Below are 15979 nucleotides of genomic sequence, written 5' to 3'. Positions count from 1 at the left end.
CCTTCCATACCTGATGAATTATTGTCTATAGGTTGGTTGCATGAATATTTGTTCCTGCTCATGGAATAGGCAGCAGTGCAGGAAAATGGAGTAGATCAGTGTGTTGTATTGTTGGGTACTGTATTTGTACTAATTAAGAGAATTTTCTTACCCACCAACTCACGTATTGTGGTCTAAATAGATGTGACAAGAGTAACAACAGTAATGGGGGTAATTTACTAAAGTGATCCCGACACTTTTTAAATCGGTTTTGCGCCTAAATGTGTCACATGCTTCGGGTGTCAGAATTTGCTATCAAAAAACCCAACCAACAATCCATTTTATGTCAGAAATCTGGAAAAGGATGTGGCTGCCATTAAATGGGATGGAGCTGCCAAAAAGGGGCATATCCCCAACATTTTTAAAAAATTTCAACATATAGTGGGGCAAAAAAGTATTTAGTCAGCCACCAATTGTGAAAGTTCTCCCACTTAAAAAGATGAGAGGCCTGTAATTTTCACCATAGGTATACCTCAAATATGAGAGACAGAGAAAAAAAAATCCATAAAAACACATTATCTGTTTCTTAAATATTTTTTTTTTTGCAAATTATGGTGGAAAATAAGTATTTGGTCAATAACAAAAGTTCATCTCAATACTTTGTTATATACCCTTTGTTGGCAATGACAGAGGTCAAACGTTTCCTGTAAGTCTTCACAAGGTTTTCACACACTGTTGCTGGTATTTTGGCCCAATCCTCCATGCAGATCTCCTCTAGAGCAGTGACGTTTTGGGGCTGTCGCTGGGCAACACAGACTTTCAACTCCCTCCCAAGGTTTTTATGGGGTTGAGATCTGGAGACTGGCAAGGCCACTCCAGGACCTTGAAACGCTTCTTACGAAGCCACTCCTTTGTTGCCCAGGCGGTGTGTTTGGGATCACTGTCATGCTGAAAGACCCAGCCACATTTCATCTTCAATATCCTTCCTGACGGAAGGAGGTTTTCACTCAAAATCTCACAATGCATGGCCCCATTCATACTTTCCTTTACACAGATCAGTCGTCCTGGTCCCTTAGCAGAAAAACAGCCCTGAAACATGATGTTTCCATCCCCATGCTTCACAGTAGGTATGGTGTTCTTTGGGTGCAACTCAGCATTCTTTCTCCTCCAAATACGACGAGTTGAGTTTTTACCAAAAAGTTCTACTTTGGTTTCATCTGATCATAGGACATTCTCCCAATACCCTTCTAGATCATCCAAATGCTCTCTAGCAAACTTCAGATGGGCCCGGACATGTACTGGCTTAAGCAGGGGGACACGTCTGGCACTGCATGATTTGAGTCCCCAGCGGCGTAATGTGTTACTGATGTTAGCCTTTGTTACTTTTGTCCCAGCTCTCTGCAGGTCATTCACTAGGTCCCACTGTGTGGTTCTGGGATTTTTGCTCACCGTTCTTGTGATCATTTTGACACCACGGGGTAAGATCTTGCGTGGAGCCCCAGATTGAGGGAGATTATCAGTGGTCTTGCATGTCTTCCATTTTCTAATAATTGCTCCCACAGTTGATTTCTTCACACAAAGCTGCCTGCCTATTGCAGATTCAGTCTTCCCAGCCTGGTGTAGGTCTGCAATTTTGTTTCTGGTGTCCTTCGACAGCTCTTTGGTCTTGGCCATAGTGGAGTTTGAACAGTGACTATTTGAGGTTGTGGACAGGTGTCTTTTATAATGATAACAAGTTCAAACAGGTGCCATTAATACAGGTAATGAGTGGAGGACAGAGGAGACTCTTAAAGAAGAAGTTACAGGTCTGTGAGAGCCAGAAATCTTGCTTGTTTATAGGTGACCAAAAACTTATTTTCCACCATAATTTGCAAATAAACTCTTTAAAGATAACTTGCACAATTGGTGGCTGACTAAATACTTTTTTTCCCCACTGTATTTGCTAATGTTTCTTCAAAAAATTTAGTGTATTTGAGCTCTGAAAAACCCGACAGATTGAAGAAATTGTAAAAAAAAATTGTAAATACCATGGAAAAATACCTGTTGGGGGGGAAGCAAACTACACTACACTCTTAGTAAATCAGGAACAATGGGTCATGTCATGGTCCCATGATTTAGACACTACTATCGACTTTGCTATTTAAAAAAAAAAAAAAATTAACAGACAATTCCCAACAGTTTTGGATGAAATTACTCTTTTCATGATACAGTACCTGAAATTTTTCCAAGTGCATATCTCCTGATGCAGAATTCAGCAAAGTTTCCTTGGTGTCTCTGATCCAGGATTTAATAATATTAAGTTCCTTCTCCACATCTTCTCTTTCTTTTAGTTCCTGCTCTACAAGCTTTTTGCTTTTCTTGATTTTCTGTTGCATGCTGTAAAGCACATACATACATAGAGGAATGAGCAATGGACATCTAACAAATATTAAATAGATGGTATATATCTTGGCTATTACATGACTTCAATTCTCTGGTTTCCTTCCACTTAGAACAAGTCTATACATTCACAAGGGAGCATAATAGTAAAAGTCTAGCTGCTGTAAATTGTCCATATAGATATAAACAATGTATATGTGAAATGGGCACTGTGCTAGGACCCTCAACACCTAATCAGATGCTCTGGGTCACAAGGTTAGACTCCATACCTTGTCCTAAACATGCATCTAAAAATAAAGAAGCAGGGCTCCATATCTACATGAAATGTGTTATTTATTAACCCAGTCAAGTTGACTGCATCTGTAACTTGGATGGGTTAATGAATATCACTTTTCACATACATAGGGAGTGCCGCTTTTCTACTTTTGGCCCCATATTGCTGTACCGAAGCAGGATAGATCCATGTAGCTCATATTGTTCACCTTAGCCCCAAGGCTAGAGCAATCTGAATATAAGAAATCTTATCATTACTTACATTTTAACACAACTTAAATTATGCTTTCATTGAGGATCAGAACAATATAGTGTACTTGCCTACCAATTTTAAAAACTGACCGAGAAGTGGCTAGGTTTGTCTGGACCATGCGTTTCACACATACAGTCATGGCCGTAAATGTTGGCACCCCTGAAATCTTTCAAGAAAATTAAGTATTTCTCACAGAAAAGGATTGAAGTAACACATGTTTTGCTATACACATGTTTATTCCCTTTGTGTGTATTGGAACTAAACCAAAAAAGGGAGGAAAAAAAGCTAATTGGACATAATGGAACACAAAACTCCAAAAATTGTCAGGACAAAATTATTGGCACCCTTAACTTAATATTTGGTTGCACACCCTTTGGATATAAAACCTGAAATCAGTCGCTTCCTATAACCATCAATAAGCTTATTATGTTGGACACTCTTACTTTGCAAACTGCTCCAGGTCTCTCTTATTGGATGGGCGCCTTTTCCCAACAGCAATTTTAAAATCTCTCCACAGGTGTTCAATGGGATTTAGATCTGGACTCATTGCTGGCCACTTCAGAACTCTCCAGGGCTTTGTTGCCATCCATTTCTGGGTGCTATATGATGTATGTTTGGGGTCATTGTCCTGCTGGAAGACCCAAGATCTTGGATGCAAACCCAGCTTTCTGACACTGGGCTGTACAGTGCGACCCAAAATCCATTGGTAATCCTCAGATTTCATGATGCCTTGCACACATTCAAGGAACCCAGTGGCAGAGGCAGCAAAACAACCCCAAAACATCATTGAACCTCCACCATATTTCACTGTAGTTACTGTGTTCTTCTCTTTGTAGGCCTCATTCCATTTTCGGTAAACAGTAATATGATGTGCTTTACCAAAAGGCTCTATCTTGGTCTCATCTCTCCACAATATGTTTTCCCAGAAGGATTTTGGCTTACTCAAGTTCATTTTGGCAAAATGTAGTGTTGCTTTTTTATGTCTCTGTGTCAGCAGTGGGGTCCTCCTGGGTCTCCTGCCATAGCGTTTCATTTCATTTAAATGTCAACGGATAGTTTGCAATAACACTGATGCTCCCTAGGCCTGCAGGACAGCTTGAATATCTTTGGAACTTGTTTGCGGCTGCTTATCCACCATCTAGATTATCCTGCGTTGACACCTTTCATCAATTTTTCTCTTCCGTCCAAGCCCAGGGAGATTAGCTACAGTGCCATGGGTTGCAAACTTTTTGATAATGTTGCGGACTGTGGACAAAGGTTGTTGATATTTTTCCACAATTTTGGTTCTCAAGTCCTCAGATAGTTCTCTTCTCTTTCTGTTGTCCATACTTAGTGTGGCACACACAGACACACAATGCAAAGACTAAGTGAACTTCTTTCTGCTTTCTGGTGTGATTTTTATAATGCCCACACCTGTTACTTGGCTCAGGTGAGTTTCACAATTTTGAAAGGGTGCCAATAATTTTGCCCAGCCCATTTTTGGAGTTTGGTGTGACATTATGTCCAATTTGCTTATTTTCCTCCCTTTTTTGGTTTAGTTCCAATACGGAAAAAGGGAATAAACATGTGTATAGCAAAACATGTGTTACTGCAATCCTTTTCTGTGAGAAATACTTCATTTTCTTGAAATATTTCAGGGGTGCCAACATTTACGCCCATGACTGTACATGATATAATGAATTTCTGTGAAAATAAAATAAATGATTTTCTAAAACAGATAGCTGAATTACTGCTAGGGATTGGTTTACCCCTCATTGGATGGTCACTCTGACTGCACTTAATATCATCTTTGTTTCTAGAGCCGACACTCTAAATTGTATTATGCAGCTACATTAACTGCTTTACTATATGTAAGGTTTCTATCACATCTTAACTGTGTGGAATGTGGAGCTCACAATAAAAGGCACAAGGTTAACTGTAATTCTCTTATCCAAAGAGAAAAGATAAAAATTCTAAGAGAAACCAAAAAACAGTCCTCCGTGTCCTACCCAAAAATTGAGTGTATGATGGACATATGTTAAATGATTTGATGTGACTTTCTAGATTTTATAAAATTTAATACCAACAGATAACAATAAACATCAAATAAAATTGCATTAGAGTAGTGTAATAAATAAATTAATATATTCAGCAGGGCCCTTGCGGTTATTGTGATGTCCAGACTGCTTATCAAATGCTTATTGGATAACACACTATGACTGTGAAGCCCATGCAAGCTGAAATGGAATGCCTCTTATATTACAGTGACAAGTAATTCCAATAGTGGAGTCCACCTGTAAATGTTCATATAAAATGTTCATGAGAAATGTTCACTTAACCTGTGAGATAAAAAAAAATGTTCCAATATAACTGTGCCGGGAATGAAATAGTGACTGGCTTCTACCTGTGAAAGAAAATGCAAAGTTCCGACTGATAGCAGAAGTTGGCATGTAACGGTGTCCCGTGGACTGCCCGCTGGAGGAAAATAGTCTGGCACTGTGTGCCACTCACCGCTCCACGTCATTCGGATAGACTTCTGTTCTTTGTTCGTTGTCCCATCCAGCAGTAATGGTACTTGCTACGGCAACACGCCAATGGCGTCTGTGGCGTTCCCTGCGGCCGTATGCTGGCGAGCTTCCGGAAGGTGAGGTCAGCTAACTGTAGATCAGCTGACCGAGTTCGGGGCGCACGCTCCCTAGGATATTAAACTTGTAAGCCGGGTAACAAAAGTAAATGCCAGGTTGCAGGGGTAGATGTAGATGGGAGTAGCTAACCCCTTCTTGTCCAGCATGTTTTTTCTCACTGGTGAGAAACTTGGGATGAGTCCACAGATGTCCCTTAGTGTGAATAAAAATAAGACTTGATAGACGTCTTTTCTTCAAAATAGTCACCAAAAGCGTTTCGTGGGTATCCTGGGATCAATCCAAACCCCTTCTTCAGTGGTGTATGAGTTGTATACCATCTTGGTTCCATTTTATATCTAACTGGTCCAATCACCAGTATCATTACTGTATTATAAATAAAATCTGTTGTGGGTCAGGTCTACAAAGCAGGATAACATATATAACATCTCTATATGCTATCCTGCTTTGTAGACCTAACCCACACCAGATTTTATTTATAACACAGTAATGACACAGGTGATTGGACCAGGTAAATATATAATGGAACCAAGATGGTATACAACCCATACACCACTGAAGAAGGGGTTTGGATAGATCCCAGGATACCCTGAAACGCGTTTGGTGACTGTTGGTGACTATTTCGACGGAAAAACGTCTATCAAGTCTTATCTTTATTCACACTAAGTGACATCTGTGAACTCATCCCAAGTTCGGCTTTGCCGGCACCTGTGAGAAAAAAACTTGCTGGACAAGAAGGGGTTAGCTACTGCCACCTACATCTCTCCTGCTACCCGGCATTTACTTTTGTTATCCGACTTAAACGTTTAATATCCTATGGAGTGCGAGCCCCGAACTCTGTCAGCTGATCTGCAGCCAATTGACCACACCTTCCAAAAGCAGGGATGGCCCAGCAAGTACCATTACCGCTGGCTGGAGCACTGAACAAAGAACAGAAGTGCCAGACTATTTTCCTCCCGCAGGCAGTCCACGGGACACCGTTACATGCCAACTTCTGCTATCAGTCGGAACTTTGCATTTTCTTTCACAGGTGGAAGCCAGTCACTATTTCATTGCCGGCACAGTTCTATTGGAACATTTTTTATCTCACAGGTTAAGTGAACATTTCTCATGAGCATTTTATATGAACATTTACAGGTGGACTCCACTATTGAAATTACTTGTCACTGTAATATAAGAGGCATTCCATTTCAGCTTGCATGGGCTTCACAGTCATAGTGTGTTATCCAATAAGCATTTGATAAGCAGTCTGGACATCACAATAACCGCAAGGGCCCTGCGGAATATATTAATTTATTTATTACACTACTCTAATGCAATTTTATTTGATGTTTATTGTTATCTGTTGGTATTACATTTTATAAAATCTAGAAAGTCACATCAAATCATTTAACATATGTCCATCATACACTCAATTTTTGGGTAGGACATTGAGGACTGTTTTTTTTGGTTCTCTTTGAATTTCTATCACATCTTACTTGGAACATCTGTCAAGCATGGCTTTCATTTCCTGAATGACCGGCAGATCCTCCATAGAAGTTGATTCAGTAAGCACATCCCGAAGGAGGCCATTCAAAGCTTGCTGCCTCAAGCGGTTCACTGCAGAATACTCTTGCTCTAGATCTCGAGAGAATGTCTCGTGGCATTCCAGTAGCGCAACCAGTTCAGCCTTTGATGCCTTTTCAGTACAGCTGTCTGGAAGGCGTTCCTGTAGCTGATCAATTGCTAAGGTAGATGCCTGTATCTGGGAACACAAATTACATTCAGTAAATTGTTTTGCAAAATGCTGTGTGTATGACAGACATATGCATACTCTTTTTGCGGCTCTTTGAATCTCTATGTCAATAATTTCTAACGGCACTGCCATAAGCATAACAGTCTATTCGTTTTACCAAGACTGCTCCTTGAAGTACAAACTGTGTACTTTCCTTAACCTCATTAAAAGACCACCTCTTTATTTGGAACATATTTTCTGTGACAGCTTTTTACTTAAACCATATATCATGAATAATAGCTACGTTCCTCAAGAACACCAACACGAAGAAGACCACTTTTTCAATGCAGGTTTGGGTGGTCATCCCAAAGAGGTTTCACTGTACACTATTAGGGAACTCTGAGTTAATTAAAAAAAAAAGGTGTACCTTTTACGAACCCCATCCACTTGTAAAAACAGCTGCAAAGAGATACACTTTTGTACATTACATGTCCCAATAATATTAATGGGCACTGTGTAATAGGCATTGTTCTCCAATGGTGGCAATGCAGGAAAAGTAAACATTTTCTACCAGGTTCCCACACAGTTTATAGGTCACCGCAGGAGTCATATTAATCAAAAGTTGTCTAATGTGTATGAAGGCTTCCTGACTCTCCTGAGAGATGATGTTGGGGTCAGAAAAGGATTGTGCATAGTTGATTTTAACTGCCCAACACTTTTATTTTTGGAAAGATAAGCCACTGTCAGAGTTGTCTGGCAGCAGCTTACATCCCATTTGCCGATGCAGAACACATGAATGTACAGCCGAGCCAAATGTTCATGTGTATTGGTGAGATAGCTGCCAGCTGAATAAACAATTGAAAGTGTATGTGCACCTTAAGCTGTGGAATGCCCTATTATCAGCTTACAGTCTGAATATCCTCCTAACAAACAGGAGTTATCCAAAGCAGACAAACTGTTAAAAAAACTAACAACCTAAAACACTCTGCTACTTCTACTATTTAATTAGAAAAAAATATTCTCCCAAACTTTACAGTTCTCTGAATATAATACAGGTAAATGTGTTCAATGAATGCAGTTTATGTAATATTTGCTACCTTATCACTTAGCTTTTTCCATTCCTGCACAGCTTCCTCCAGTAGTTTTTCCTGTTCCCGAGCTGTACTGCGAAGCTTGGTCCATCTCTGCCACACTGTTGACATTGACTTACTTATGGTTGCTTTGGTAGCATTATTTCCCAACTTCTCTATTGCTGATGCCTTTTCCTCAAGTGCTGTGATTTTTTCGTGAAAAGAATTCACCAAGTTTACCAAAGTCTGTAAAACAAAAAATACACATAAAATGTTTTACCTGGATTTAATTCACACTGCATTGAAGACTATAGGAGATCTGTCCAGAAGTATCAAGCTAAATAATACAAGAAAGAACGAGACATTTATTGCAGAAGGTAAAAGATTCAAGTAACATTGTACATAGGAAAGGTCATGCTTGCAGTCAAGGTCATGCGTCACACCTAAAATACACTTTGCTTTCAATTTACAGATGACTGAACATTGTTCTTAAAGGGCTTGTCCACTTATAACAATCAGTTTTTGTTAGAAGAACCCCCAAACAATAAGCTAATCCCAGTGTGTATAGCATCTGTAACAAATCAGCCCCACATCATTCCAATACCATCACTTTATTTGACTGTCATGCTGTTGCACCTGTAATATCTTCATGAAACATATAATGGGACCTTTGCAGTACAAAGTGGCATTTATACTTAGAAGTCCATGGAACATGATCTTAAAGGTCTTGGGGATGACACAGCTGTTTTTAGAGCTGTGAGTTGAACTCTGATGTCAGGGTTAAACAAGCCTACCTGAGCATCAAAAATACTTATTCTTACTGGTGGTATGACCTGAGCGTGCAGTGAACACAACATACATGTTACTGTATATATAGTAGGAGGATGAGACAGAGTAATTTTCTCTGTTGTACCACTGTACTCTGGCACAACCTTACCTGATGTTACTCATAGACAGCAATGGATTCTGCCTTATCAGTAAGGCCAAGTTCACACTTTGGAATTACTGGCCAGCGCCGACTCAGTCAGTGCTCATAGAAGGCAATGTCTGCGGTTCAATATTCTGGTGGAATTGTTTGAGGGATTTTCCAGGCGGAAACTCCACCTCAAAAACTCTGCAGTGTCTTCTGGTCTCAGATGAAGTAGACCATAGCAGAAGATGACCGATAACACTGATCAGTGCTATGCCGTATGCATAGCACTGAACAGTATTAGCAATCAAAGGATTGCTAAAGATAGTCCCCTATGGGGACTATTGAAGTGTAAAAATGAAAGGCAAAATTGCTGCTTTTTTGTCACATTTTATAAAAAAAAAAATTTTTTAAATGTATAAACGTTTTATATACACAAATATGGTATCAATAAAAAGTACAGATCATGGCGCAAAAAATGAGCCCTCATACCGCCGCTTATACAGAAAAATGAAAAAGTTATAGGTCGTCAAAATAGAAGGATTTTAAATGTACTAATTTGGTTAAAAAGTTTGCGATTTTTTTTAAGTTGAACAGTAATAGAAAAGTATATAATAATGGGTATCATTTTAATCATTGACCCGCAGAATAAAGAACACATGTCATTTTACCGTAAATTGTACGGCGTGAAAACGAAACCTTCCAAAATTTGCAAAATTGCGGTTTTCTTTTTAATTTCCTCACACAAATTGTATTTTTTTTGGTTGCGCCATACATTTTATGGTAAAATGAGTGATGTCATTACGCAGGACAACTGGTTGCACAAAAAAACAAGCCCTCATACTAGTCTGTGGATGAAAAAATAAAAGAGTTATGATTTTTAGAAGACGAGGAGGAAAAAACTAAAATGCAAAAATAAAATTGGCCTAGTCCTTAAGGTCAAAATGGGTTTGGTCCTTAAGGGGTTATCCAGGAAAAGAAAAACAGAGCTAATTTCTTTTTTTTTTTTAAACCACTCCCCGTCTGTCTCCAGGTTGGGTGTGGTTCTGCAGCTCAGTGCCATTGCAGTGAATGGAGCCAAGTTGTAATACCACACACAACCTGGGGACAGACATGGAATTGTTTTTTAAATAAATTAGCTGTTTTTCTATTCCTTGATAACCCCTTTAAACTGCCAGATCCTTTTATTATTGGGGAGATTAGCTGCAGCCCGAGGAGTATGAAAGTTATTTTCTCTCCGCATTGAAAAAACATGCACGCTGTGGATCCATGCTGATTGTTTTGTCTATTATTAGATTTGATAAAAAATTATTTTATTAAAAAAATTTAGTTTAAGAAATAGGCGCTACACAAATAAAGATATGATACAGCAATAAACACACATATTCTTAGTGACCACTGCTTACCTTATGAGCACCAAGTTTCTCTTCAGATTTATGGCATGTAATATCCTTTGCGAGTGAAAACTTAAACAACTTTTTCTCAGCTTCATTTAGGGAAATTACAACTTGGTTTCTTTCTTCTTGGTATAAATGCCACTGAACTGTACACCTAGAAGTAAAAAAAAAAAACAAGTTGAGATTACGACACACTGGCTTTTGTCTTCTTTCCCACACAGCTATAATAGTTATAGACATATAAGCATTATAGTATAAAGTTTATTGTTTTAATGGGAATCTGTCAAGTGTATTTGCTGTTAAGAGCAGCAGCTACCACTGGACAGCTGTTAGGGTAAAAAAGGAAACTGTACCTGTCCTAGAACTGATGGCAGTTCCCAAACCTATAAAGGCCCTTTTTTTTTTCTCAGTTAAGTGTCAAGAAGGTGGGGTCAAACTGCTCAAGTGCCACATCCTGGTGTGTCTCCTCGCTTGCCATCATATCAGCCCCTCATTGACTGATATAAAGAGCCCTGTACATCAGTTAAGTCAAGTCTGGTAGGTGAAAACAACTGAGGATATGTGCCAGGCTCTGGCACTTAAGCAGCTTGGCTCCACCTTCTTGATAAAAAGGTAATTTTAATGGCAATCAACATCAGATCCAGGAAAGGTACAGTTTAATTTGATATCTTCTTAACAATAACCCTTTGGAGGGTCCCACTAAAACAATTCTTTATTGGTATGCATGGTAATGAGGGTGTGAGAGACCCCAAATAGTGTTTCCCATGGTGCATTGAAGCACTAAAAGTGTCATACAGAATAGAGAGGGAGTGAGAGACCCTCACTAGTGTTACCCACTCTGCACAGAATATCGAGTTACGAAATAAACTGTGATTAACAGTAATAAGAAAGGTTAATAAACTTAGCAAAATAGGGAAAATACTGGCCAGACAATAATTTACTCCATATAGGAGATATCCCTACCCACATTAAACTGTATACAGTAGTGATAATATTGGCCAGCCAATAGAGAGAGATCTCTAATAATTTTAATTCACTATTCCTTTGTATTTCCGCACAATTTTAATGCATACCAATAAAGATTTGTTTTAGTGGGACTCTGCTGCAGGGTTTTTTCCCCTCAGGGAGGTTAGCCCTCCAAAGGGTTACTGTTAAGTAAATATTGTCCTGGGACTCACATGGGATGAGTTGTGTTTAAGTACTTTTATATCTTAACAACTATCCACTTGTGTCTGCAGCATTATTTTAAAGACATTTTTTTTTTTTAGCCTTTGAGCCCATGAAGCCAAATTTTATTACTGTGTAATATTGCCTCTACAGGTATCATCCTGTAAAAACCTCCGTTATTACTCCAGGAAAAAAGTCCTGAAAATGTCCGTCGAAAAATCCCATTCATGTCAGTGGGATTTTTTGACCACCCTTTTGCATCAGGTATATCCGTTTTTACTAATGTCCGTTATTTTTGCCGGCACAAAGCCGTTAACATTTTACATTGAGGTCTATGGGAAACGGATGTTAAAAAAAAACAACTGTTATCATCCCTTATTGTCTATTTTTTAACATCCGTTTTTTGTACTGAGCATTCTCAGTACAGCTGTACAAAAAAAGGGTCAAAAACCTGAGTAAAAAAACAAACGGATGTAACTGATAACGGATGAACAACATCAGGTTTTTAAAGAAAACGCATTAAAAATAATGGATGACGGTCATCAGTTATCATCCGTTATTATCAGTTATTGCATCCGTTTTTTTTCATCCGTTTGAATTGTAAAATAACGGCAGTAAAAAAGCAGGATGATACCTGTAGTGTGAAAGGGGCCTTTCCTGTAGTGCAAGTTTTTTTTTTATTGTATTGTTGTCTCTGACCGTTCCCAGCATTCCATGCGGCCAGAGACAATATGCAATATGTCCCATGGTGTCCAAGGGGAGTGGCTATGCTGCGGTGGGTGGATAACAGGATAAGAGGGATTTATTGGAGTAATGCTATCAACCCACAGCACTACAGCACTTCCAGGTGAGGGTCCTGTGCATGAAAAAAAATTAAATAAATCATGGAACTTTCTTTTACGGTACATTCACACATACAGTATCCTGCGCATATTTGATGTGCAGGATTTTAAGCTTCATATTTTATGCTGCAGATTTCAATGTAAACTAAATGACTGAACACAGCTTCAAATCTGCACCTTCAAATCCTTTGCATCAGAAATGCGCAGGATACTGTATGTATGAATAGAATAGATCCTTAATGTTCCGACATAGAATTATTGAACCTAAAAAGACTACCATTTATTGGCGTATAACACTCATATTAAAAAGGAAATTTGAGTAAATGATTTGGAAGCTCTGGACTTTACATCCCCCTACATAAGCCACTGTGGCACATAATACTCCCCCCCCCCCCCCCCCGACCTCCCTTGTGTCACACATTTTTCCCCTCACTGATCCTCCCCCACACATCTTTCCCCTCACTGATCCCTCCCACACATCTTTCCCCTCACTGATCCCCCCCAACACATCTTTCCACTCACTGATCCCCCCCCAACACATCTTTCCCCTCATTAATCTCCCCCACGCATATTTCCCCTCGCTGATCCCCCCCCCACAATCTTTTCCTTTACTGAGCCCCCCTCCACTCTCACAGACATCTTTCCCCTCTCTGATTCCCATTGTGCCACCCATCTTTCCCCTCACTGATTGTACCACATCAGTGAGGTAGAATTCCCCTTTAATCCCTTGCTTGTTTTTTTGGGGCTTTTCCCCTTACCTGGCCTGCTCGTTCCAGCAGGCTCAGGATACGGCATTGTCTGGGGCCATGCAGAGCACGTCACTCATCAATGCGCAGGCAGCCCTAGATGGCACCAGAACCTGAGCCTGTCGGAGCATGCAGGCCAGGTAAGAAAACAAAAACAAAATACAAGCAGGGGATCAGAGGGGGAGGTGGGGGTGGTAGGGGGTGAATGTCCCGGCAGCTGCTGCTGGTAACTTGTTTAAAGTGGTCGCAGCACTGGCTGCTTGTTCAAGATCTGCAGTCTGGCTACTTTAAAACTGTGACCAGCGGCAGCTGCCAGGACCAGAGTAGGATTTATCGGTGTATAACACGCAGATAAGATTTTAGCTTAATATTTTAGATTAAAAAGTGTGTGTTATATGCCGATAAATATGGTAATTAAAGGAGTAGTCCAGTGGTGAACTAGTGGTGAACAACTTATCCCCTATCCTAAGGATAGGGGATAAGTTGTAGATCGCAGGGGGTCCGACCGCTGGGGCCCCCCGCGATCTCCTGTACAGCCCGCGCGAAGGGGGCGTGTCGACCACCACACGAAGTGGTGGCCGACACGCCCCCTTCGCCAATCTCCGGCTCTGCCATAGCGATGTATTGAGGGGGCGGCGCTTGGTGCGGTGGTTGACACCGGCTATCTGGCCGGAGAGCCTGGCCCCCGTACAGGATAGAGGATACGTTTTTCACCACTGGACTACCCCTTTAACTTAAAGGGGTAGTCCAGTGGTGAAAAACTTATCTCCTATCCTAAGGATAGGGGATAAGTTTGAGATCGCGGGGGGTCCGACCGCTGGGGCCCCCTGCGATCTCTCTGTACGGGGCCCCGGCTCTCCGCCGAGATAGCGGGTGTCGACCCCCGCACGAGGCGGCGGCCGACACGCCCCCTCAATACATCTCAATGGCAGAGCCGGAGATTGCCGAAGGCAGCGCTTCGGCTCTGCCATAGAGTTGTATTGAGGGGGCGTGTCGGCCGCCGCTTCGTGCGGAGGTCGACACGCCCCCTTCCCGCGGGCTGTCGGGGCTCCGTACAGGAGATCGCGGGGGGCCCCAGCGGTCGGACCCCCCGCGATCTCAAACTTATCCCCTATCCTTAAGATAGGGGATAAGTTGTAAACCACTGAATCACCACTGGACTACTCCTTTAACTGTAAATATATTGCATGGAACAATAATTATTCTAATACAATTATATTGGAAATTGTATATATTCCTAAATAAATATTTGAGAAGAAAATTTCCCTTCAAAGAAACATGCTGCAATAAACAACATTTACTGAGGTGGAGGTACAAGAAAAGCTATGCCTCCCCCTCTCTCCTATAATGCATACATCATAATAAAGCCATACTTTCTTAGCAGTTCTAGTTGACTTTGAGTTTGCTCCTTGGTCTCTTTCCCTCTTTTCTTTATGGAGGCCACAGCTTGTTTGAGTTGATCCATCCCTGACTTGTTAACAAGTCCTTCAAGCTCACAAGTTGAAATGTGAAGTTCATCAATGAGTCCATTTAGTTTATTTTCAGAGCTAAAAAAATCTGTATAGTCCCTAAGAGTGTCTTCAGCAGTCTCAATGTCTACACCACTTGAAGTCTGTTGCAGCATTTGGTGTGCTTCTTCTAGCCAGTTAGATGCAGACTGTAATGCCCGATGGTGTCTCTGACTTGTGATGTACATTTTTTCTAGAGTAGCCTTCAAAAAACAGAAAATGTGTGTAAGATTCAATAGATCTCGTATTACAAATAGATGAATTTTTGGAAACAAATGTGTGCATATTTGGTTTGTCCCTAGCAGATTGAGAAACTGAATGGAAATTAGAATTATTTCTAACTGAAATAAGAAACCTTCAAGAGTATGGTCACACGCAGCACATTTGAAGCATATTTGACGCTGCCGATGCACTGCCGGCAGTCACAGAGCGACTGCAGAGCGAGCTCCCTGCTTCCCTGTAGCTCTGTGTGTCAGATTTCCTGCCAGCAGTTACGAGCTGACACACAGAGCTACAGGAAGCAGCAGGGAGCTAGCTCTGCAGTTGCTCTGTGACTGCCGGCAGGGCATCCGCAGTGTAAAATACTATGTGGATGCACTATGTGTGACCCTACCCTAAAAAGCCAGCTGCTAAACATAGAGGCCCATACTTATCAGTCAGCCTGAAACCCTAATTGTCTGTTGTTTCCCACAGCAACCAATCAAAGCTCAACTTTTACTTTACAAGAACTTGTAAAGATATGAAAGCTGAGCCGTGATTGGTTGATGTGGGAAAAGACAGACAATTAGGGTTTCAGGCAGATTAATAAATCTCCCCCAATGTGTAGGAATTACAAAAAGCCTACCACTGTATTATTCTGCTTACATCATGTATACAATATTAAGGTATAGACTACTAAAGGATTAACAGAACTAACAGAAGTAATAAAAAGGAGAGATACAAATTTACAATGCAATCCACTGCAACCTAATTTGGGTTTAGGTGTTGGAAAAATGCTGCAAAGCAAGACATCTTCCATGAGAGAGGTGTCTGATTGCTCCAAATGTTGATTCTACAGCAGAACAATGACCCTAAACATACAGGCAGTGTCATTAAAAACTATCTGCATCATACAGAAAAA

The 15979-nt window shown here is 40.6% G+C and overlaps 1 protein-coding gene across 13 annotated transcripts in view; it reads right to left on the bottom strand.

The window, feature by feature from the left end:
- Positions 1-15979, bottom strand: part of SYNE1 (spectrin repeat containing nuclear envelope protein 1) — a 483893-nt gene that overhangs the window by 152289 nt on the left and 315625 nt on the right. For all 13 annotated transcript variants that reach the window (XM_056567280.1, XM_056567285.1, XM_056567279.1 and 10 more), the window contains 5 exons: positions 14725-15062; positions 10606-10750; positions 8317-8535; positions 6984-7249; positions 2193-2355 (listed from right to left, as the gene is read on the bottom strand). In XM_056567280.1, coding sequence (XP_056423255.1) covers positions 2193-2355; positions 6984-7249; positions 8317-8535; positions 10606-10750; positions 14725-15062 — 1131 coding nt within the window. The remainder of the gene's footprint in view (positions 1-2192; positions 2356-6983; positions 7250-8316; positions 8536-10605; positions 10751-14724; positions 15063-15979) is intronic.

Source organism: Hyla sarda, chromosome 3 (assembly GCF_029499605.1).
Source record: "Hyla sarda isolate aHylSar1 chromosome 3, aHylSar1.hap1, whole genome shotgun sequence".
Lineage (NCBI taxonomy): Eukaryota > Metazoa > Chordata > Amphibia > Anura > Hylidae > Hyla > Hyla sarda.
This window is presented reverse-complemented; position numbering and strand designations above follow the sequence as displayed.